Genomic DNA, 24,169 nt, shown 5'->3' with positions numbered 1-24,169 from the left:
TTTCAATTACTTAATAATTAACTTTAAATATAGCTTCCTGATAATAAAATAATTAAGAGCATAAATCCAACTACTTCAATTCAAGATACATTCCTACTGTTGCATAATAATGATAATACTTACGAGAGTATTGTAAAACATTAAGCACAAAGAATCTCCCATGCTAGCATGGCTTCTTTGATCCGTCTGCAATTGTTCTCAATTCTTCTGTTCTACAACGTAATTGGCTCCCTTAGCGTTTCACCTACTGACACAGACTCAATTTTCAAGCATTACAACTGCACAAACAAGGCTATTTCGGGTCTCAAAAGCACTTACAAATCCAACTTAAAGAAACTCTTGTCTACACTTGCATCCAAAGCTTGTGACAACACCACCTATCACAGCTTCTACCACGCCAAAGTTAGTGGAACAAACAAACGTGACATAATCTATGGCCTCTTCATGTGCAATGGATACATAGAGAAATTAAAATGTGGGAAATGTGTGAAGGAATCCATCGAGACACTTAAATCAAAGTGTGTCAACAGAAATGAAAAAAAGGGCGTAATTTGGACTCATGAATGCATGGTTCGTTACTCAAACCGGTTTTTCTTCAACACTAAGGAGGAACGGCCATCGTTTTGTGAGAAGAAAAGTGAAGATTATGAAGGCCAATTGGATGGTTTCAACAAGGTCCTGAGTTCCTTGACGGAGGATCTTCTAACTAAAATAAGTAAAGCTCCAAATGGTTCTAATAAATTTTCTGTAAACAAAGTAACTATATCTGAGGACAAACACCTGTTTGGATTTGCTCAGTGCATCCCGAACCTCTCCATGGACAATTGCAAGAAGTGCCTCAGGCAAGCCATGGATTTTCTTCAAACATGTGCTAGAGGCAAGATTGGAGGAAGAGTTCTATATCCTAGTTGTATTCTTAGATATGATCCTAATCTATTTTTTCCTCTTCCTACAGGTTTGAACATATTTTTAAATTATGTGTTTATATGTTTTGTTTGACTTGTTTTTGGAGATATAATTACTTGCTTTTATCCTTCTTTTAAAGGGATTTTGAAAGAAGACAAAAAACGCAACTATTTTCCAAAAGATGCATTTTTTTTTGTGGTAAATTAATATTGAATTGATACTAATCTCTATTACAGGAAAAAGAAAGAATCCTGGAGCACTTGCATCAATCATATGTTTTCATGGAATTCTTCCAGTTGTGATTTTAGTTTTTGGTTGCTATCTGCTACATAGGGAGTCAAGGAAGAATCTCAAGCATCAAAAGGGAAATTGTAATGTGGAACTACGATCTTAATTTGACTGTTTTCAAGTTTACTTGCTTAGAAGTTTATCTTTGCCGAAATGATTTACTAATTTTCAACCTTTTGGGTCTAGGTGGGGAAGAGATTACTACAGAAATGAACTCTTTGCAATTTGATTTGAATACTATTCAAGAAGCAACAAACAAGTTTTCTGATGATAACATGATAGGGGAAGGTGGTTTTGGAGCAGTTTACAAGGTTAACAAATTGATGATGTCTAGTGTTAAACAGTAAAGAAGAACTTTCGTTAAAATGTTCAATATGTAATCTTAATTATGCCATTTCTATTGTAGGGTATGTTTCGTAATGGACTTGAAATAGCCGTAAAGAGGCTCAAAAGAAATTCCAGTCAAGGGGCTATAGAATTCAAGAAAGAGGTTTTGTTGATTTCCAAACTTCAACACAGAAATCTTGTGAGACTAATAGGATTTTGCATTGAAAGGAATGAGAAGATACTCATTTATGAATTTGTGCACAACAAGAGCCTAGATTATTACTTATTCTGTATGGTACTTTGGACCATATCTCATCTTTTATTCACTTGCCTATTTGATGTGTTTGTACCTTGAATGTGTTTTCTCCATGTAATTTTTTAAACATATGGCAAATTATTGAAATAAAGCATTCTTGTCTCTTATGTTTATTTTATTTTTTATTTTTTTTACAGTTTAACTAATTTGTGACAAAATAAATATTACAGGCTCTAAAAGTCAGAGAAAATTAAGTTGGACTGAACGATACAATATTATAAGAGGAATCGCACGAGGAATTCTTTATCTCCACGAGGATTCTCATCTCAACATTATACACTGCGATCTTAAACCCAACAACATTTTATTAGACAGAAAAATGAATGCAAAGATATCTGACTTCGGGTTGGCAAGGATTATGTCCGTTGATCAAATGCAGGGGAATACTAGTATAATTTCTGGGACATAGTAAGTTTTGATGTTTAAGAGCTTCTTTCTCAAATACAAAGAAACTTTTGGTTTTGGAAAATTATGACACATACAGTATATGATGAGCTTTTGCATTTATTACTGTTTTATAGTGGTTATATGTCTCCGGAATATGCAATGCTTGGTCAATTTTCTGTGAAGTCTGATGTATTCAGCTTTGGAGTCATAATTCTTGAGATCATTAGTGGAAAAAGGAATGTTGATTGTACTGGGAAAGATTCTGATGACCTCTTGAGCTATGTGAGTATCATATACTATCCAAGTTGGGTGCTTGTAATAATTAACAATGTCCACATAAAGGAAAAATGAAAAATGAACATCTTATTTCGCAATTTGATTGCAGGCTTGGAAGAAGTGGAAGGAAAGTAAACACATTGAATTGTTGGATCCCACATTAGAAGACTCGTTTTCTGAAACAGAAATCACTAGGTGCATACAGATTGGACTACTATGTGTGCAAGGACACCCAGATCAGAGGCCTATCATGGCAACAATTGCTTTGTATTTTAACTGTAATTCAGTTGATCTGCCTTTACCTCAAGAGCCAGCCTTTTTAATGCGTGGAAAAACGGAAATCAAGGATGAATGACAAAGAATTAGAGTCTAGTTGAAGTTTATTCAGCAGCATTATGTGTTGATGAAAAGTTTCTAAGGATCAATTTTATTTGTCCTATGTATCTGTATATTTATATACTTTGTATTTGTATTGTATTTTATATAAAATTTTATTTTATAGAAATGTTTGAAATTAATTGACTTTAAAATGTACTGTCAATCGTATATATAATAATATAACCTCTTACACAGAAATTACTTGGTTGACATGAATCAATAATAAGAAATACCAACTAAAGAGATTAATATAATAATTTAACCTCTTAAAATGAAATTAATTAATTGATATGAATCAATATAACAATAAATCCTAACTAAAGAGACAAATATTAATTAAATACTAATTGGTGTGGGTGGGATAGGTGCATCAGGACTTAGATTCCATTCTCATTGACATTGTTGTAATTTTTCCTTCTAATAAAAAACTTATTTACTTAAGAGCATGAACAACACTAGTTGTAATACCCTTTGCCCTACATGCTAATAAAATCATATCAAATAAAATAAATAAAAAAGAAGTTCAAATTAAACTTTACTGAAAAGAAAATGATGGAGGGCCATCCTTGAGGCATCATATAGGGCCTATCACAAGGTCCATAACTAGGAGAGTGGAGGAAGATGAAGAACACACCACACCAAAAGCCATGATCATCATGTGTGTGGATTTTGAGCCATCTCCTTAGTTTGTTGCTTGCTTTTTCTATTTTGCCCTTGTATTTCGGGGTACATTAAATATTATGACTTTATTTTGTATTTTTATTTAGCCTTTTTATTATGGGGCAAATTAGTCTTAGGATTTATTTTGGGACTTAAACCTTGACTTATGACGTCAAAGTCCATTTCTTTCCTTTTCTAGGCCTAAGGGCACTTTAGTCCTTTTAGAGAGATGAAAGCCATTTCATTGGGCTGCATCTAGGGCTCATTTAGGGTGCATTTGGGCATGAAAATTTTGGCTAAATGCTCCCAAGAAACCCTAGATGCTCTCCTCTCTCTATAAGTATTCTAGGCCATCCACCTTGTAGCCACTTTGGAATATATGCATTTTGAGTGAGCATTTTTGCCTCAAGAAGCCTTCCTTAGTCTCCTAGGATCTCACGATCATATCCTCTCCTCTCTACCCTAGAGTGAGCTTGGGTTCCCTTGAGTAGCCTCCACCATCCCTTGGTGGAGAGAGCTATCCAAGAGCACCAAAAATACCTTCCACCTATCCTTTGGGTGCATTTGGACCACCCAAAGTTATTTCTCATCACCCTTGAGGAAACATCTAGCCATCATTCTTCATCCTAACCCATGGAGAAAGAGGGAGCTCCTCCTTGGAAGTCAAAGATCACACCATGGAAGGAAGGAGTAGTCCATCATGTGGTATCAGAGCTATGGTTGTCTTCAAGGGTGACTTGTCTCTTCTCTTGTGTTTTTTAAATTTTTTCCTTGTCATGTCTATGTCTTCTTACATGTCTTGATATTATCTTCTCAAATCTTGTTTGAAATGTTGTCTTCTTGTTGAGTGGTTCAGTACTTGTTCATGAGCCTCCTTGTTCTCCTTTAGGTTTATCTTAAAATTGGTTCTTTTGTGCTTTTTCTCTATTTTATCTTAGCTAGAAATTTTTGTTTCAAGAACATGATGAACATGTTGAACACTTCATGAACTCTATTTTGATCTTTCCTTGTCCAAGTTTTTTCAAAGTTTGTATTTTCCCTCTCTTTTCTTTCTCCTTAAAATTCAAAATCTATGCATGACACACCTTTCTTTGCATGAAACATGAAAAAATGATGCATGATGCTTTTTCCTTGTGGCTGGCCGAAAATTGTATGCTCCATTTAGAGGTTAATCTTGCATGGTAATTAGTCCTTAGCATGCTCCAAGGTTTTGTTGACATTCCATGTGTAAATTGTTTCTTGGACACTTATGGTTAGCCACTCTTGGATGCTACCATCATCCCTTGTCTAGTTGTACATTTTGTGAGTCAACCAAGTGAGTTGTATTCTGAAAATTTGCTGAACAACCTGAAAAAAATCTGAACCTAACAAGAGGACAAAGTACCAAATACACTTCACCCAAAAACATACCATTTACATGATACTAGGCCTTTTTTGTCCTCTTTTCTTTTTTGTGCAACCTTGTAAACCACCACAAGTGTAAAAACCAAGCAACACAACAAGTCAAATTCAAAAAAAATTGACCCTAAAACCTGGTCATGTGGGCGTGAAAAACAAAATAAAAAAAAAACAAAAGGAATTGTTGCTAAACTTGTGGACACTTTACCATTTTACCCTTGCACATTTGGACTTGGACTATTTTTGGACCTATTTGAGACCAAAATCTTGGGTGGACTTGGATGAATACCTTGGTTGGACTTAGGAGGATGGACATGAAATTACAAAGACAAGAAACATTAAACACTTAATTATACTCTAGAGCCATTCTAGGATTTCCTTTGAGTGCTTGCTTTTTTAGATGTGCCTTAATTTTTTGCTTGTCTTTCTTGGAACTCTTTGTGTTTTGTCTCATCAATATTCCCCTTGAGTTTAGCCTTTCTAATTTATCCTTTTTAGTTTTTATTTCTTTGGCCTCCTTTCTTGCTCTTGGTTGGTTTACTTGGTGTAGATGAAGTATATTTCAATATTACCTTGCAACTTTGGGGAGATTTGAGTGGGAGGAGTTGTCTGTGTAGCCCAAATTGCTTTGGAGGGATTACTAAAAGTCTTAGAGTGTAGAGACCTTGGGAAAGAACTAACCAAGTTTGCTCATTGTGAAAGAACCACCATTGGAGGCTTGAAGACTTTAATTTCCTTGTCTTTTCTTTTGTGCCATTTTCATTCCCTTTCTTGTTGTTTTTTGTTAGTCCACTTGTGTCTTGGTCCTTATTCATTCATTTAGGTTGTAATTGGCCTCTTAACTAATTAACTTTTGTAATAATTTCGTTTAGTACTTGTGGAAGTGTCTTGAATACCACCAAGGTCACTTCAAGCTTCCACCCTAGGGCCTTCGACTAGTATATGTTTTTATTGCTTTCCTTTACTCCTTCTTGTTGTTAGTATGAATGCTTTAGTTTCTCTTGTGCATTTAGAAGGCTCTAAATTTGCCTACTAAGGGTTCGTGCACACACTCACACTTTTGTGCCAAAATTGATTTTGTGAGAAAGGTGTAAGGGGGCTTAATGATTTTTACTAGAAAAGGCTTGATTTTTAAGAGATTCTTTGTAGTCCACCTGATGGAGGACCATCTTTGAAGACACATGTGGGGCCCATCACAAGGTCCATGACTAGGAGGATAAAAGAAGAGGGGGGAGCTCATACACCAAGAGATACTCTTCTCATGATCATAGAGTATTAAGTATTCTCCTAAGCCTCATTAGTGTAGGGATTATTTTCCTTAAACTTTATTTCCATTTTACCCTTGTATTTTGGGGTACTTTGGACTTATAATTTATTTTTCTTTGTATTTTCCTATTTTACCCTTGTATTTTGGGGGTACTTAGAATTTAGGGCTTTACTCTCCTAGTGGTATAGTTTTTGCTTGTGACAATATGGGTTCTTTTGGGCTAAGTGGAGCATTGTGATGTTAACAGAAAAACACACAGAAGGGGGGTTGAATGTGTGTATGAACGAAGGAATTTTAAAACCGATTTCGCAAAGAGACTATTTTTCGTCTAATGAAAATATTATTTTGAACACTTAAAAACTGTGCAAGGTTGGCTCAACAAAATATTTTGCGTTTGAGAGTTTATCGTCTGCACAAGGAAATTTTTTCCTAAAATAAGTTAGGCAAGTGTATTTTCCATCTGAAGATAGTTGCAGTGAGAAATAAGCAGTGGACAAAATTTTCAATATGATATATCAACTAAGCAAAATTGCGTATGAGAAATAGATAAAAAGTGCAAAGAGTTTTATACTAGTTCGCTCGACCTGAGCTACGTCCAGTCTCCTTCAACCGAAGGGTTCCACTAATCTCAACAGATTACAAGTATTATCAATCACTTCTGGTTCGCCAACTTCACTCGTCAGTGCTAGTATTCTTAAACCACTTCTGGTTCCCCAAGTATTATCAACCACTCCTGGTTCGCCAACTTCACTCGTCAGCGCTAGTATTCTTAAACCACTTCTGGTTCCCCAAGTATTATCAACCACTCCTGGTTTACCAACTTCACTCGTCAGTGCTAGTATTCTTAAACCACTTCTGGTTCCCCAAGTATTCTTTCAACTAGCATCTTCAGGCTTTACAGTAGATAGATGTTTTGAGTGTGTGTATAACTCTCACAAAGATGATAGGATGGTTTCTACACTCGCTAAGGTATGCAACCTTAGTTTTATAGAGATATGTGTTTTGAGTGTGTGTATTACTCTCACGGAGAGGATAGGATAGTCTTAACACTTACTAAGATAAGCTATCTTAGATTTACACAAATATACAAGACTGTACAGGAAGAGATGTAAGTTTGCTTTTATGTTTGCTTTTGCTTATTGCTCGTTGCTTCTCTTTTCTTTGCCTTCTCTTGTTAGGTCTTGATATTTATAGCCTCGTGATAAATCTGCCCGTTGTTTAAATTTGAACGTGTCCGTTGGAGCGGAGGTTCCTATTGGTGCAGATAGTAGTTCGTTCATGGCCATGTAGATATTTCATTTAATGCATTTGATCTTGCATTAAATGTTTGCTTACTGAATCTGTGTTACAGAGGTCTTTTTGTGTAGTTTCCTTACTTCTATTTCTAACTTCAATCATGACCTAGGTATTTCTGTTCTCTCTCCATCAGTGTAATTGTAGAGGCGTTGTCTTTTTTTGAAAAGTAGGTCTACTTTCTCTAACACACGCTTGCTTTGACTTGTGGATATGTGTTTGTCTATCTTTCTTCTTTCTTCTCACAAATTTGATGACTTCGTGTGTTCTTCTATGAGTGTAGACGATATTTGATTTTTCTTATTGTGAATAGTGGACTTCAAACGCTTTTCAGTATTCTTCGTTTGCCTCTAGTAATGCATCTCAAATTTGAGTCTCCATCTAAGAAGTAGACTTTGACTTTTCTTTCTGTTTGGTCAGTATGGATAGACTTGAATTCCGTCTGGAATGTTTCTTTGTCTTGTGTTATCCATCGTCTGATACTTTGTTGATGTTTGACTGGTAGTACGCCTTGTCTTGTGTTTGTTATATTTTCTTCTGGCTTTTGATCAGGTTTAGTATTGATGCTTGATCAACCATCGTCTGATATTTTTTATAGCTCAACTAGGCTTCGTTTGGTTTTACCATAGTATGTGTAATAACACATACTTCATTTTTCAATTTTTCTTGTTCTTATATTTATCTGAAACACTAACACATATGTTAGAAATAACAATATGTATTATATTTGTCATGTTCAAAACTGTTGAGAATTTCTTCGTCTGACTTAACACATTGGCCCAAGTGGAAGGGCTCCTAGGTTGCATACTCCCATCATGCACCTTGATGTAGCTTAACTTAACCCAAAAAGATGCCATTTTTGGGGTTGCATGTGCGACACTTTTAGGGTTGCATGTGGGTGTCATTTGGAGTGCATTTCCTTCTCATTTTGAGGTGGGAATGATTATCCAATAATGACCTAGTCGTCACACCTCCCTAGGGTTATGACATCACCCATCACTTATAAATACCCTAGGGAGCACCTCATGTAAACACTTTGGATATTAATTATAGAGAAAGCCTTTGTGCCTTTATATTTTTCCTTAGTCTCCCTTGGCTAATTTCGGCCAAACCCTACCTATCTCTACCCTTGAGAGAAAAACCCTAGAAGTGACCTTCATCACCCATGGAGTGAGTCAAACCCTAGAGTGCCCTCTCAAACCTTTCATCAAACACCTTTCCCCCACATTCCATTTTTGGTCTCCCTTCTAAGAACACGCCTAGTCCTTTGAAAAGCTTTAATCCAAGGATTCAAGGAGTCCTTCTCCAATATCAACATTCCTCCATCAATGCTAGCAAGGATTCCATCATGTGGTATCTAGAGCCAAATGTTCTTCAAGGGTAACCTCTAGTCCACTTTAAATTCTGGTCATGTTTTGAGCCTTCTTGCTTGTCAAAAATGTTATGCTAAAATGGGTCATTGCGTTACCATGTTTTCATGATCCATATTGTCTCTTTCATGTGTTGATTCATGCCATATTCATTCTTGTGATTAATTTCTTTGCACATTCTTGCTCTAAAATTTTCGGCCATTAAAATAGTCTTTGTGTGCACTTGATATGCCTACATATTGTTTGATGATTTGAGTATGAGAATGATTTTTATGTGCATATTTTATTGCTGGACATTTGCACATTGAAAGCTTTAAAAATCACTCAAATTGTTATCTCATTGAGCCATCACAAGTTGTTAAAAAAGGACACTCCTAAAACTTTTGCTAATTCAATTTCAGACACAAGTGTAAAACCTAAGCAAAGGAAGGATTTTAACACAAAAAAAAAAGGAAAAATGGCTAGACATTATTCTTAAAGACTGAGCCATAAACAAATGCAAAAACAACAAAAGAATTAAAAACAAGTAAAAAAGGAACCTTTGCTAGACTTGTGGACCTTGGGACAAATTTTCCTATCTTAGCAATTAGAGTTATTCTTGGACCATTGAACAATATTTTATGGCCGAATGAGACCCTTGAATCAAACATATTAAGTGCATCATTTCTTTTAAACCTACTTGTTGAATTCCATTCTAGTGTCATTCTAGACTTGATCTCTTGAGTGTTTTCCTTTCTTAATGTGCCTTAATTTTAGCTTTGTGTCTTCTTTCTATTCTTAATTTTGTCACATTCATCTTCACTTGAGTTTAGCCTTTTAATTGTGCCTTTTTAGCTTTTATTCCTGGCCTCTTGTACTCTTGGTTTAGTTTCTTCTTGGCATAGTTGGGGAAAGCTTCTAAAATAACCACACACTCTCTTGGAGGATTGAGTGGAGGGGCTGTCCGAATTGGTGCCCAAGGTGCTTTGGGAAATTACACCAAAAACTAAGAGAGCAAATGCCAAGGAGAGGACTAACTTGGGTGTTTATTGTGAAGGGAAGCAAGTTGGAGACTTGAAGACTTGATTTTTCAAATTGTTTTTCTCTTATGCAAATTTTCGGCCACTTGTATTTTTGGCCTTTTTTTATTTGATTTTTGGTTTGTAATTGGCCTCTTTAATTAAGTAGTTTTAGGGTAATTCGAGTAGTGCTTGTGGGAGTGGCTTGAATACCACCAAGGTCACTTCAAGCTCCCACCCTAGGGAATCCGACTAGCACATGCTTTAATTTCTTTCCTTGCATGTTTTATTGCTTTGATAGTATAATTGCTTAGGATCTTTTACTTTTCTTATTTTCATTTATAAGGCTTCAAGTTTCCTACTAGGGGGTCGTGCACACACACACATGTGCAAAAATTATTTTTTGTAAGAAAAGTGTAAGTGGACTTAGTGATTTTCACTTGAAAAGGCTTGGTTATTAAGTGATTCTTTGTAGTCCACCTCCCTTGATAGTTCAATTTGTACACTTAAGCTTTCTAATACTAGTCTTATAATTCTAAAAACAATTGTGAAAACCTTTTATCACTCACTCTTTGTGAAATCCTTTTTGAACTCTATATTTGAAAACTTTTCTTGATCAAAGATGAGTGATCATTCTAGTGTACATGGTTATAACTCCTATAGTAGTAGACCTAGTATTATGGATGAACTTAGGTACTTGAAATAGTACATAAGAAAAAAGGAAAAGGAAAACATAAAAAGAGAGGAAGAAATTAGAAAAAAAATATTCAAAGAATAATGAAGAGATAAGGCAATTACTTTCCAAATTAGTTGTGGGAGGGGAGGGGGAGCTAGTGGATCCAAACCAAGGGTCCCTCCAACTAGGTCTTCAAAAGGCAAAGGGGTTAGAATCCCTTCAATTGTTCATGAGGAGGAAGGGCATCATACCTAACCTCCAAGTGAAAGCCTTTATAGTAGTCATCACAATGATGATTACTATCAAAGACCCCCAAGACAACCTAGACATAGGGAATCTTCCAGTAAGGAACCCAACATCACTCTTCCCTCATTTCATGGAAAAGATAATGTGGAAACATATTTAGATTGGGAAATGAAAGTTTAACAACTTTTCTCTTGCCATGGAGTGAGTGAAGAGAGGAAGGTTTCTTTAGCAACCCTTAGTTTCCAAGGGTATACTATGTATTGGTGGACCTCCTTAGAAAAAGAAAGGAAAATAAATCATGAGCCCTTAATCCAATATTGGAATGAGCTTCGTAGTACTTTGAGAAGGAGGCATATTCCTCCATACTATGCTTGAGAGCTTATGGACAAGCTTCAAAGATTGAAACAAGGGTCATCTAGTGTGGAAGAATATAGGCAAAATATGGAGTTATTAATGATGATGGCTGGGATAAGGGAAGAAGAGAGAACCACCATATCAAGGTTTCAAAGTGGTCTTAACCTTGAAATAAGGGACAAAGTTGAACTCTTACCATATAGAGATTTGAATGAACTTGTTCAACTTTGCTCAAGAGTGGAACACCAACTTAAGAGAAAATTTTTTCGAAAAGACTTCACTCTTCCTTATTCCAGGAATTTTAAGAAGGAGGGCCCCTCTTCCAAACCTTTCCCAAAAGAAAAAGAAAAAGAAAAGGAAAATGAAATACCTTCTCCTAAGGCACCTTCTAAGGAGACTAGGATAAGTGACATTAAGTGTTTGAAGTGTCTTGGTCAAGGACACATTGCTTCTCAATGCCCAACAAAGAAAATCATGATTTTAAGGGGCCAAGATCACTATAGTAGCCTTGATGAAGCTACTTCTTCATCTTCAAGTGATGAAGAATAAGTCTTGGAACCCGAGGAAGAAACTTACCTTGTGAAGGAGACGTATTAATGGTTAGAAGGCTCCTTGGAAATCAATCTAGTGACATAGATCAATCCCAAAGAGAGAACTTATTCCATACAAGATGCAAGGTTTTAGAAAATACTTGTTCTCTTATTGTGGATAGTGAATCTAGTTGTAATTGTTGTAGTACTAGATTGGTTAACAAGTTAGCCTTGACTATTCTACCTCATCCCAAACCTTACAAATTACAATGGATAAATGAGGAATGAGGTATAGTAGTCAACCAACAAGTAAATATACCTATTTCCATTGGCAATTATAAAGATAAAGTCTTATGTGATATAATGTCATTGGATGCTAGTCATATTTTACTTGGGAGGCCTTGGCAATTTGACAAGAAAACCATTCATGATGGCCTCACTAATAAAATAAGTTTTCATCGTTTGGGCAAGAAAATTGTTTTGTGTCCTTTATCACCTTCATAAGTGAGTGAGGACCAAATCAAAATGAAAACTAAGAGAGAAGAAGAAGAGAGAAAAAAACAAAAACAAAAGAAAAACCATCCCTTAAAGAATAAAGAAAGGGAGGGTAAGGTATCAAGCTTAGAGACAAGTGTCTCCTCTAAGGAAGTTGTACACAAAAGTCATTTGTCACTCAAGAATGATATCAAGAAAACCCTTTTTGTGTGAACAACCTTTATACCTTCTCTATTTCAAAGAGACACTAGCTTCCACTAGTTATTAACTTGAGTCTCTACCTCGTGAGGTTTGAAAGAATTTGATGATTTATTCCCACAAGAGGTTCCAAGTGGACTTCCACCTTTAAGAGGGATAGAACATCAAATAGACCTCATATCCGGTGCTAGTCTTCCAAATAGGCCCTCCTATAGGACTAACCCTCAAGAGACCAAAGAGATAGAATCTCAAGTTGATGACTTGTTGAAGAAAGGTTGGGTTCAAAAGAGCCTTAGTCCTTGTGTCGTCCCTGTTCTTTTGGCGCCAAAGAAAGATGGAAAATGGAGGATGTGTACTGATTGTAGGGTCATCAATAACATTACAATAAAGTATAGGCACCCAATCCATAGACTAGATGATATGTTAGACGAATTGCATGGGGCCATCATATTTTCCAAGATTGACCTTAAAAATGGTTATCACCAAATTTGAATCAAAGAAGGTGATGAGTGGAAAATTGCTTTTAAGACCAAATTTGGATTGTATGAATGGTTAGTGAAACCATTTGTCCTCACCAATGCCCCTAGTACCTTCATGCGTCTAATAAATCATATACTTAGGGATTGCATAGGAAAATTTGTAGTTGTCTACTTTGATGACATTCTTGTGTATAGCAAAACCTTAGATGAACATCTTGGACATCTAAGGCAAGTCTTAATTATTCTTAGGGCCAACACCTCTATGCCAACCTTGAAAAATGCACTTTTGTTCAAGAGCAAGTAAAATTTTTGGGCTTCATAATGGGCAAAGAGGGAGTGCATGTTGACCTCGAGAAAATAAAGACCATCCAAGATTGGCCCACCCTAAAAAGTGTTGGAGAAGTAAGAAGCTTTCATGGTTTAGCAAGCTTCTATAGAAGATTTGTGAAAGACTTCTACACACTTACATCCCCTATTAATGATCTTGTTAAGAAGGATGTACCATTCATTTGGGGCGATGCCCAAGAAAAAGCTTTTAAAACCCTAAAAGAGAAACTTACCAATGCACCTATTCTAGCTCTACCAAACATTGCTCAAACCTTTGAGCTAGAATGTGATGCATCCAATTTTGGCATAGGTGTCATGTTACTTCAAGGAGGTCACCCCATTGCTTACTTTCGTGAAAAAAATTCATGGGGCCACCTTGAATTATCCCACCTATGACAATGAACTTTATGCCCTCATAAGAGCCCTCCAAGTTTGGGAGCATTACTTAGTGACTAAAGAATTTATCATACATACCAACCATGAGCCAGTTAAGTACATTAGAGGGCAAGGAAAGTTGAATAAAAGGCATGCAAAGTGGGTGGAATATCTTGAACAATTCCCCTACATTATCAAATATAAGAAGGGGAAGAACAATGTGGTAGCCTGTGCTCTTTCAAGAAGACATACATTGCTCTTCACCCTAGGAACACAAATACTTGGATTTGATGATGTGAAGGAAATGTATAAGCTTGATTAGATTTCCAAGCCACTTATGCCATACGCCTCCAAAAGCCTTTTGATGGATTCTATCTTCTTGAAGGGTATCTCTTTAGAATGGGAAAACTTTGCATACCCCAAGGATCCATTAGAAAGCTTTTGGTCAAGGAAAGTCATGAGGAGAGTCTCATGGTCCATTTTGGGTTGATAAAACCCTAAGTTTCTTAAAAGCTAAATTTTATTGGCCACATATGAGAATATATGACCAAAGGCATTGCTCAAAATGCATCACTTGTCTTAAAGCAAAGTCAAGAGTAATGCATCATGGACTCTATACACCCCTCCCTATAGCTAGCTCCCCTTGGGTTGATATTAGTATGGACTTTGTGCTTGGTCTCCCAAGGACTCAAAGAGGATTTGACTCTATTTTTGTGGTAGTGGATCGTTTTAGAAAAATGGCTCATTTCATACCATGCCACAAAGTAGATGATGCTAGCTATATAGCTAAATTTTTCTTTAGGGAAGTGGTCCGATTGCATGGTCTACCCAAAATAATTGTGTCCGATACAGATGTAGCTGTAGACACCCAATTTCATCTAGACCCGTAATCAACGAAATGGACTTCTATTACAAAAGGAAGGAACTCCCAAAGCTTGGAGATAACACCATATGCCAACAAGGAGGGGACTTGAAGCCCAATAAAATTGGTTTAGTAGCCTAGAACGGGACGTTCCCAAGCTAGAACGGGCCGTTCCTAAATTGGAACGGGCCATTTCAAGCTACTAAAAGGCCCAAAAACCCTAATTGAGAACGGGAAAAAAAGGGCCATTCCAGTGTAGTTTGTTATGAGACACGTTCAAATTTGGAACGGGCCGTTCCATCTTCAGAACGGGTCGTTCTAGGTTCAAATTTAACTCATAACTAAATCACCCAGAATGGGTCGTTCTGAATCCAGAATGGGCCATTCTGGTCAGGTCTGACGTCTATAAATAGTAGACTTAGACACTGGTCCTAGGGGTTAGAAAAATTACTTCAGAACTTCATCTAGCCCGAAATCTCTTCTCTTCTCTTTTATCTTTGTATTTCTTGAAATCTTGTGAGGCGAAGTGTAATGTGATAGGTGGCCAAAAAGCACCTAAGAAGTCTCAAGTTTGAAGATCAAATAAAAGCTCAATTACAAGGTATTTCAATCAATATTCTTCCCTCCTTTATACATCTCACTTTGTTAAATATTACCCTAAACCAATAATCATCATGTAGATGCTTCAAGAATAACCGTGTAAATTTAAATTTCTCATATGTAAGTAACTGTTGACAAAGGGCATGTAGTATCTAATCAATTAATTCTTGTCATGTTAACTTCATCATAAGAGCACCGATTTGGGCACCTAATTTGACAGCCTCTTCATGAATTTGTACAAAAGCTTCTTGGAGCTGATCATAATCTGGATTTGATTCAAGGTCAGAGTCACTTACAATTGTGTCATGGTCAGTTCCAGCCATCAAACACAGGTTGTTCTCCTCACTTTCAGATTCTTCACTTGTTGTGCTTGAGTCATTGTCTTCCCAAGCAATATAAGATCTTTTTCCTTTTCCCTTTTTCTTAAACTTCTTCTCCTCTTGTTGCTTCTTCAAGATATTTGGACACTCAGCTTTCATGTGTCCCGGTTTTCCACATTCAAATAAATTAAAGGAGGATGTGCTTGCTTCCTCTTTCTTGTTTTTTTTTGTTGAATTTGAAGGGAGAATTCTTCTTTCTTCTCATGAACTTTCTGAACTTCTTTACCAGCAGATTGAAGTTCTCGGTTTCGGAATCATCGGAGCTTGTTTCTTCACACACCTCTTTTCCTTTGGCAGATTTTAAGTCTTTCAATGACACTCATTTACCTTTCTTATCTTGTTGCTCATGTTCATCAAATATGTGCAGCTTTTGCTCATGCTCCCTCAACTTCCCAAAGAGAGTAGCTAATGTCAAGGAGGTCAAATCCTTTGATTCTTCAATGGCTGTCACCTTTGCTTGCCATGATCTGTCCAAGCATTGCAGCACTTTTAAATTCAGTTCTTCCTTCTCAAATTTCCTGCCAAGGTCAACAAGGTGATTTATCAAGTGTGTAAATCTCTTTTGAAAATCAGAAATAGATTCACCATTTTGCATTCTAAACAGCTCATATTCTCTTATGAGAGTATGCTTTCTTGATCTCTTTACATCACTTGTTCCTTCATGAGTGACTTGCAAAGTGTCCCACATTTCTTTAGCAGACAAGCATTGTGAAATTCTAAAAATTCATCAATTGACAATGCAGATGTAATGATATTTTTAGCTCTCTTATTATGTTGGGCTCTTTTCTTTTCCTCATCACTCCACTCACTCCAATGTTTTTCCTTAAGCTCACCATCATCATCTTTTTTCATAGGGATATAGGGACCATTTTCAATAGCATTCCATACAGCGAGATCAATAGCTTCAATGAAAATTCTCATCCTAATTTTCCAATAGACATAGTTTTCACCATTGAAAACAGGAGGTCTACGAATGGACACACCCTCACCATAGGGTAGATTGTTGTTGGCCATTTTTGAAATCTTGAATAACTCTCAAGAACCTTGCTCTAGATACCAATTGATAGAAAAGAATGGCACAATCCAAGAGGGGGGGGGGGTGAATTGGATTCAATGACCCTTTAAAAATTTATCAGAATATTTTGGATCTTAATTTCAATCAAAACTTTTCTATGACAGAATTTCCAAACGAAACCCTCCTAAAGACTTGTTATGAGAATATGAATGCAATGTGCTCACTTGATTACAACATAATGAGGTTCAACAATAATGTTCAATTACAGATTTAAACCATCAAGATTCACATACACTAGTTAATCAAGTTTTATCTTCTTTAATATTCAATTAAGCAATTACTTAAAGTAAGAGATAAGGTTGAAGAAGATTGCACAAGTCTTTTATACTGGTTCAGCCACTCCACATGTGACCTACATCCAGTCCTTAATCAACACCTGATTAAGATTTGTTCCACTATTTTTAATCAAGAAGGTTTACAAGCAAACACGCATGCATATACTTTTATACTAAAGATAACCACTTTCTTGACCCCAAGAAAGCACCCCTTGTAGAACCCACTACAAGAAACCTTATTACTTGAGAAACCCTTCTCAAGATTTTCCACAAAGATTCACAAAGAATAAAAGGAACGAATTCACCTGGAATTCTTGAACAAATCTTTATCTTCCCCTTTCAAGAATATGATGATGATGATCTTCTACCAAAGCTTCTCACAAACGTTTTCACTCTTGGATTTCACAAAGAAAACTCTCCAAGATGTCACAAAGACTCACAAAAACGTTTTTCACAAATTGATTATCAGTTCTAACTCATGTCTGAAGTTTCTCAAAGTTCAAACTATTTATAAAAGTTTCAGACACAGATAATCGATTATTTTAAAGAATAATCGATTATTTTGTTCTTCAGGTTTTCTGGAAATCAACCAAGAACAATATAATCGATTATTTTGCTGGATAATCGATTATTCCAGAGAGTTGTTCCTAGGATAATCGATTATTTTGGCAAATAATCGATTATTACAGCAAGGCATTCCACTTAGCCTATCTGCTGAAATAATCGATTATATTTAACAATAATCGATTATTTTGAGTCAGTTCTTAAAACTTCATTTTAAGACTCAAAATAACTTTTCAATATTTTTAACTCATCATCATATACTCTCTACTTGTTTTAGATATAGATTTTCTTATGCACAAAGCATACTAAGCACACAAAACTATAGAAACATATTCACAACAATTTATATCCTAAGTTCTATTACATAGCTCCAACTCATAGCATTTTCTTGACTCTTCTTTGACTTTGTTTTTGTGCTCCAAGTTGTTGTTCTCATGTTGTGATCATCAAAACTCTTTTAAGCTCTCCCAAGCTCAACAATCTCCCCCTTTTTGATGATGACAACCCATGGTTCATATTGAATCAACCCAATGCTAAAAACATCATTGTGCCTTCCATTGTGCCTTTAAATCATTTCAACCTGCACAATACACACACACAAGCACAATACCTGCACAAAACAATACTAAGGTGTGTGATGTGCACGCCCCCCTAGTAGGCAAATGAAGCCTTCTAAACGAAACAAATAAACAATGTAAAGTCCTAGGCAAATATACTACCAAAGCTTTAAAGCATGCAAAGGAAAGCACTTAAAGCATATGCTAGTCGGTTTCCTAGGTGAAGGTTTTCAAATCACCTTCAAACTACACGAAACTACCACCAAATTGAAAAGGTTTAAAAATGGCCAATTACAAACCAAAAATGAATGAAACCAAGGCCAAAAACACAAGAGGCCAAAATTTAACAAGAAAGAAATAAGTAGAAAAAAAAAGGAAGTCTCTAAGTCTTAAATTCTCCACCCCTTCACAATGAACACCCAATGTTAGTCTTGAAATGGTGTTTGCACTCTTTGAATTGGTGTGATTCTCCAAAGTTCCTTGAACTCCAATCGGACAACCCCTCCACTCAATCCACCAAGAAAGTGTGTAGTGTTTTAGAAGTTTTCCCCACCTAGATCAAGAAGAAAACACAACCCAAGAGTACAAGAGGCCAAGAAAGAAAAACTAAAAAGGCACAATTAAGAAAAGGCTAAACTCAAATGGAATTTATGAGACAAACTTAAGAGTAGAAGAAAGACTCAAAAACTGAAATTAAGGCACATTAATAAAAGGAAAGCACACAAAAGAGTAATTCCTAGAATGACACTAGAATAGAATTTAGCAAGTAGGCTTAAAAGAAAAATTATGCACTTAACATGTTTGATTTATTGTCTCATTCGGCCATTAAGTATTGTCCAATGGTCCAAGAATTAACTCCAAGTGCTATGGTATGAAAGTTGGTCCAAAACTCCACAAGTCTAGCAAAGGTTCCCTTTTTCTTGTTTTTGGTTTCTTTGTTCTTTTTGGGATTGTCCAAGTCTTGGCTTTTTTTTTTTTTGTTCAAAGTCCAGCCACTTTTCTCTTTTTTCTTTTGAATTTTATACTATTCCTTTGCTTGGGTTTTACACTTGTTTTTGGTGGTTTTGTTAGCAACTTTTTGGAGTATTCTTTTAGCAACTTACACTAGCTCAATGAGACAAAATTTGAGTGTTTTTCTTAAGTTTTTAGTATCCCACGTCCAGCAGCAAAGATAGGCATATTGAAATCAATTTCACACTCAAATTATCAAACATCATGTAGGCATACAAGTTCACCAAGGAATACACAAAAAATTGGCCGAAAATTTGAAGTAAGTATGTGTAAAGGAATTAATCACACATGATATTTTAAGTGATGTAGAACATGCTAGAACTAATTAGCATGCATGATTGACTCTCTAAAGCACATCAAGGACTCACGGCCATTTTATCAAACAAGTGACATGCATGTCATTTTTTGTTCATTTCAAAGGCTAAGCATAAAAAACTTGGAATTTCTTTCAAGGTAGTTCAAAGAGACAAGCTTATGACAAAACCGGATGGATTAAAAAAATAAAAACATTAATGTATAACATGCAGCCCAAAATTTCCAGCAACTCAAACATTTAAAGAAAAAAGCAAGAACCTAAATAAGAAAGCAAGAACCTAAATAAGAAAGCCTAAAATGCCAAGATGATTCACAAAGAACATATGGTATGAATCAATACATAAGAAGAGATTTATGGATCATCAAAATATGGCAATTAAGATGATTCATTTAGGCACACTTAGGAGACATGTAAGGAAGACATGACATGACCGAATATTTTTAGAGATAAAGAGATTGTTACCCTTGAAGAACCAAGGCTCTAGATACCACTTGATGGCATCCTTACTTGCATGAACTTGAGATGATGAGCAAGGAGGAGAATGCCTTCTCCAAGGATCAAGTTCTTCAAAGGTGGACCAAGGTTTAGGGTGGATGATGATGGAATGGACGAAAATGGAGGTTGGGTAGAAGGTGTTTGAGGAAATGCTTGAGAAGGGTACTCTAGGGTTGGCTCACTTCATGATGATGAAGGCCACTTCTAGGGTTGTTTCTCTCAAGGTGGAGATAGGAGGGAGGTGGCCGAATTAGCCAAGGGTGACTAAGGAAAGATATAAAGGCACAAAAGGCTCTCTTTATATTCAATATCCAAAGTATTTACAAGGTGTGGAGTGTTGGGTATTTATAGGAGGGGAGGCATCTAGGGTTGCATTTGGAGTAGGCAAATGCATTCCAAATGAAATGCAAATGAACCCTAGATGCAACTTGGTGGCCAAGGATGGAATCTTTGGGTTTAGATTGGCTATATCTATGTGCATGATAAGACCATGCAACCTTTGCCCTTCACTTGGGCCTAAGCCTTTCTAACACCAAAAATAGATCCAATGAACACCAAAAAAATGTCTCACCCTTCTAGTTAACACCCTAGCCCAAAATTAAAAACCCTAATCATCTAGAGCACCCCATAATACAAGGGTAAAAAGGGAAATACAAGGAAAAATAAATTCTAAGTCCTAAACACCCCAAAATACAAGGGTAAAATTGGAAATACAAGTAAAATAAATTCTATGATTAAAAAGAACTTAGGAGCTAAGGTCCAAAAGTGGCCTCACTAACCCATTCCTCTTGCCTCCTTTAATATATCACCTCTTGGTCTTCTCGACCTTAGTGTTATTCCATCAGATCTCAAAAAGGAAAAGAAGTTAGAGTTCCTAGGAGTATGCATGAGGAAGAAAAGATAACAAGAGAGGAGGAACTTAGATGAAAAGAAAAAGAAAAGAAAATAGAAAAGAAAGAAAAAATGAAGAAAAGTATAGAAAAAGTTAAAAAGTGGTTAGAAAATGAAAAAAAAATACTCTTAGAGAAGAGTAAGAAGGATAATGTTTCTTCCAAAGGGCTCATGCTTAAAGAAAGTCACTTTACTATTGAAAATAATTTAAAAAAGACATTCTTCATTCATCAAGACCTTAACTTTTTCTCTCACGTTTCCACTAGTCATGAAGTGGAGATTCAAACACAAGTCCTTTTTAAAGAAAAAGAATCTCAACTTCAAGATTTAGTGAAGAAGAAGTGAACTTCACTTAGTACCATCACTTTTGCTACTTCCTTGTCGCCACCCGCCGAAACGGACATTGGCATTCGCGACGATGGTCGGACTCCTTTTAAAGTTTTGAAAAGTGATGGATTGTTAGAACGACTTATTCTCAAACTGAGACCTCATCGAACTAACAATTTTATTAAATGATTCACCAATCCATGTTAATCCCAGGCGGGACCCTCCATGGATTAGTGGTTTTCGCAAAGTAGGGTTCTTGGAGTCGCCACCAATGTTTTACTCAAAACATTGGAAAAAGGGATAAGGCAATTGATTTCACAAATCAACTTTGGCCATTACAACCAGAGTCGGGTAAGGGAGTCGGTTACTGCGGGGAAGGTGTTAGCACCCCACAACGCCCCTTTCGGGTTCCCTATGACGGATTATTTCATAAATAACAGTGTAAAATTACTAAATTACCCCTATTTATTATAAACGGCTATGAATAAGATATCTACATGATGAATAAATTAAACATGCGATGCAACAATCAGAAAGCAGTAAAAGGAAGGATTTTGAAGAAGAAACCTTTGAAGCGTGCTTTTATATATTCAAATGTTAGGAGGCTTTTTGGCGCTCCCTCCCACTACACGCTCGCTCGCTCCTTCCCTAAAAATTAATCTTTACTATGGAAATCAAAAAGATTTCCCTTCGACTAGTTCGAATTCTCAAGCTAAATGCTCAGAACTCAAGAACTTCGTCGGATCGGCTCTCGGAGAGAATTCTAGGGCAGAACACTGCTCAAAAACCCCAGAATACTCAGCAAGAGGGTCCAGAAGTCTGGAAAAAGTGTCCAATGACGTCCAAATGACGTCCTATATATAGGGATGAGGCGCAGTACGACCTCTGGAGTCAATACGGCCCGTATTGAGTTTTTGAACTGCAATACGGCCGTATTGAATTCAATACGGCCGTATTGAAGTTCAAAAACTTCAATACGGCCGTATTGGTTTCAGTACAGCCGTATTGTAGTTCAAAATGTGCAGTACGGCCGTACTGAACTCCAAGGAGGCCGTATTGAGCTCTAATCCTCCCCCTTTCTTATTTTTAGCTACTCTAAGACCTCTAAACCTACAGATAGTCATCCTATGGTCTTCTAGGAGTCCTTCCAGCTGACTTTCCTTCGATCTTTGAGAGTCTTCGAGTCTTATTTCCGACCCGGACAATTTTAGGGGTCTACAGCTGCCCCCCCTTTACTTAGTCAAAAGGCTTTTTAGTGTACCGGTTGCGAAGTAAAGGAGTTGACCCAATTGTCCGGGGAATAAGCCATCCTTCCGACTTGTAGTGTCTTTCGGTGGAAAATTGTTGAGTAGCCTCTCCAGGTTGAGTACTGCCTCTCCAGGCTCTGCTTCCGTTGTTTCTGACGACGTTAGCAGTTGCACACCTCCGTTGTTTCTGACGACGTTGGTGGCTGAGTACCGCCTCTCCAGGCTTAACTTCGCTCGACGCCCGAGCCGGAAGCTGCATACCTCTGTGTTTCTGGTTACTTTGGTAGCGTGAGTTTGCCCTCTCCAGGGTCAACTTCACTCGACGCCCGAGCTGGAAGTTGTATACCTCCGTGTTTCTGACGACGGGGGTAGTGTGAGTACCGCCTCTCCAGGCTATACCAGCGTGTTCTTGACGACAATGGCAGTTGCATACCTCCGTGTTCTTGACAACCTCGGGGTAGCCGAGTACCGCCTCTCCAGGCTATACCAGCGTGTTCTTGACGACACTGGCAGTTGCATACCTCCGTGTTCTTGACAACCTCGGGGTAGCTGAGTACCGCCTCTCCAGGCTATACCAGCGTGTTCTTGACGACACTGGCAGTTGCATACCTCCGTGTTCTTGACAACCTCGGGGTAGCTGAGTACCGCCTCTCCAGGCTATACCAGCGTGTTCTTGACGACACTGGCAGTTGCATACCTCCGTGTTCTTGACAACCTCGGGGTAGCCGAGTACCGCCTCTCCAGGCTATACCAGCGTGTTCTTGACGACACTGGCAGTTGCATACCTCCGTGTTCTTGACAACCTCGGGGTAGCTGAGTACCGCCTCTCCAGGCTATACCAGCGTGTTCTTGACGACACTGGCAGTTGCATACCTCCGTGTTCTTGACAACCTCGGGGTAGCCGAGTACCGCCTCTCCAGGCTATACCAGCGTGTTCTTGACGACACTGGCAGTTGTATACCTCCGTGTTCTTAACGACGGGGTAGCGTGAGTTTGCCCTCTCCAGGGATTTGTGATGATTTTGTCTCCACAGTCCACGATGCTGCTTCGACGATTGTTTTTGATTTTTGTACCACTGAGGGCTGGATAACGCAGGGATCCGTCTAGGGGATGTGCAGTTACTCATAGGTTCTTGTGTCCCAACTTTCCATTGCGTAGTTGGTGCCCACTGGGGAATTTCTGATTCCTTGGGGGTGCAGACACAAAGATGCTCTTTCTGATGTGAGCGGTGCCTTATGGTTGGCTGACATCCTTTCGACGGTGGTGGAGTATCCCGGTTATCCTTATTCGGGTGACTCTTTTTGATTTTCTGATTTTTGTTGCCTCTGTATAGGCTATTATCCGCTGAGGGATTCTGTCGTATTGGTTTTGACTGGCCTCTTCTGTTAGGCGGATTATCTTGACGTTCGGTATGTGGTTGAATACCAAATTTCGCTTGGGGAATGGGTATTGATCTTTTTGGATTTTCTCTGAAAGAATGCCTCTGAGTAGGCGAATGGGGATTTGAGGACTTTATGTATCCCAAAGTATTATTTAGAAAGCCTCTGCAGGCTTAGCTTCACTCATCGCTTGAGTTGGAAAGCTATCTTTCACTGAGGAAGTCTGAGTCCTTTGACTCGGATATTGAGTTTGGATGATCATTGCTTCCATTGGGGAATTTTGCTGATCTTGCTTTGATAGCTCTTACTGGGGATTCGACCCAAGAGTGCGAGCTGAGAAGTCTCTGGGGAGTATTATTTCGACAAGCCTCTCCAGGCTCAATTATTCTGTGTGATGAGAGAGTATTATTTCGGCAAGCCTCTCTAGGCTCAATTATTCTGTGGGAGTATTATTTCGGCAAGCCTCTCCAGGCTCAGTTATTCTGTACAATGCGGTTGATTTTCTGAATCTTTGTCTTTTTTGTTGATTTCTGTATTTTTGCCTTTTTCTGTCGGCTACCGTCATACACAAGCAATTTTTCCTATTTTTCTATTTTATGCGGTTGCCTCATGATAAGGTCTTTGAATGTGCAACTAATGTGTGTGT

The 24,169-nt window shown here is 37.4% G+C and overlaps 1 protein-coding gene across 1 annotated transcript; it reads left to right on the top strand.

The window, feature by feature from the left end:
* On the top strand, window positions 1-3,056 carry LOC145955266 (cysteine-rich receptor-like protein kinase 25). Its single transcript, XM_083069954.1, has 7 exons — window positions 1-955; window positions 1,143-1,277; window positions 1,381-1,505; window positions 1,601-1,811; window positions 2,008-2,245; window positions 2,359-2,506; window positions 2,610-3,056. The coding sequence occupies exons 1-7, from the start codon at window positions 169-171 to the stop codon at window positions 2,853-2,855; spliced, it is 1,890 nt and encodes a 629-aa protein (XP_082926080.1). The 5' UTR covers window positions 1-168; the 3' UTR covers window positions 2,856-3,056.
* Window positions 3,057-24,169: the final 21,113 nt, after the last annotated feature.

This window comes from Cajanus cajan, chromosome 2 (assembly GCF_000230855.2).
Source record: "Cajanus cajan strain Asha chromosome 2, NIPB_CcT2T_4, whole genome shotgun sequence".
Classification (NCBI taxonomy): Eukaryota; Viridiplantae; Streptophyta; class Magnoliopsida; order Fabales; family Fabaceae; genus Cajanus; species Cajanus cajan.
This window is presented reverse-complemented; position numbering and strand designations above follow the sequence as displayed.